The 1,033-nt window shown below is 44.6% G+C and overlaps 1 protein-coding gene across 1 annotated transcript; it reads left to right on the forward strand.

The window, feature by feature from the left end:
• Nucleotides 1–211: 211 nt before the first annotated feature.
• Nucleotides 212–744, forward strand: LOC125372634. The gene has a single exon (XM_048383094.1). It carries the CDS (start codon nucleotides 212–214, stop codon nucleotides 737–739), a length of 528 nt encoding a protein of 175 aa, XP_048239051.1. The 3' UTR covers nucleotides 740–744.
• The last annotated feature ends 289 nt before the right edge of the window (nucleotides 745–1,033 follow it).

Raw genomic sequence — 1,033 nt, forward strand, 5'->3', positions numbered from 1 at the left:
TTGTGTGACGTCACAGTGTTGACTGTTGATGGCGCGAAAGTGATGGTAGTTGCAGATTACAATAACAAGAGACTCAAAACATATTACACATCAAACTTCAAATCCTTTGATAATCAGCTTCTGCTTTCTAATTATCCTTGGCAAATAGCCAAGTTAAGTGAGAGTCAGATAGCTGTCAGTGTTCCAGACAGTAAGGAAATAGTTACAGTGAATGTTACCCCAGATCCTGTATTACTGTCAACTATCAAAACAAGAAAGCTACGCTCTAGCCTGTCTGAGTCCTTCACAGCTGGCGGCAGGTACATGGGGACAGTCTCACTGTGTGGACATACTGGACCTGACAGGGAGGAGACTGAGGTCTATCAACACGGGGGTGATAGGGAATCCAGGCCACATCCACGTCACCAGAAACAACAACTTGATAGTCAGTGAAGAAGCAGTAAAATCCCTTGTACATGTGACCAGTGAAGGAGACGCTGTTTTCACCTACAAGCCCCGAGAAGTCAGAGCTCTGACAAATCCTCGGGGTATCACAACAACCAGCACAGGAGATATCCTGCTTGCAGACTATGACGCCGAAAAGGTGATTCAGCTGACAGAGTCGGGACAGTTTGTCAGAGTTGTCCTCACACAACAGGATGGTCTGGAATATCCTGGTGGTGTCTGTCTTGATGCTGACGGCCTGCTGTATGTTACTTCCAGAAGATATGTAGAAGTGTTCAAATTCTGCAGACGCTGAATATGGTAATAGAGATAACTTGGATCTCAATACACAGTTGAATCTTTCTAAAGTTGACTCCTGCTTTAGGTCCAGATCGGATCCAGTTCTTCCCTTACACACGTAGTCCATCATGTCATTGATTGAATATAGGACGACCTAACACCAGTAGAAGCCTGACCTGATAGAAGTACTTCTCAAGTAGATCTAGCACCAGTAGTAGTCTGACCTGATAGAAGTACTTCTCAAGTAGATCTAGCACCAGTAGTAGTCTGACCTGATTGAAGTACTTCTCAAGTAGACCTAGCACCAGTA

The sequence above is a fragment of the Haliotis rufescens genome, unplaced genomic scaffold, assembly GCF_023055435.1.
Source record: "Haliotis rufescens isolate VD_foot unplaced genomic scaffold, xgHalRufe1.0.p SCAF_44, whole genome shotgun sequence".
NCBI lineage: Eukaryota > Metazoa > Mollusca > Gastropoda > Lepetellida > Haliotidae > Haliotis > Haliotis rufescens.

Coding starts and splice junctions, on each gene's coding strand:
- LOC125372634 (XM_048383094.1), top strand. CDS start 212: ATGTTACCCCAGATCCTGTATTACTGTCAACTATCAAAACAAGAAAGC.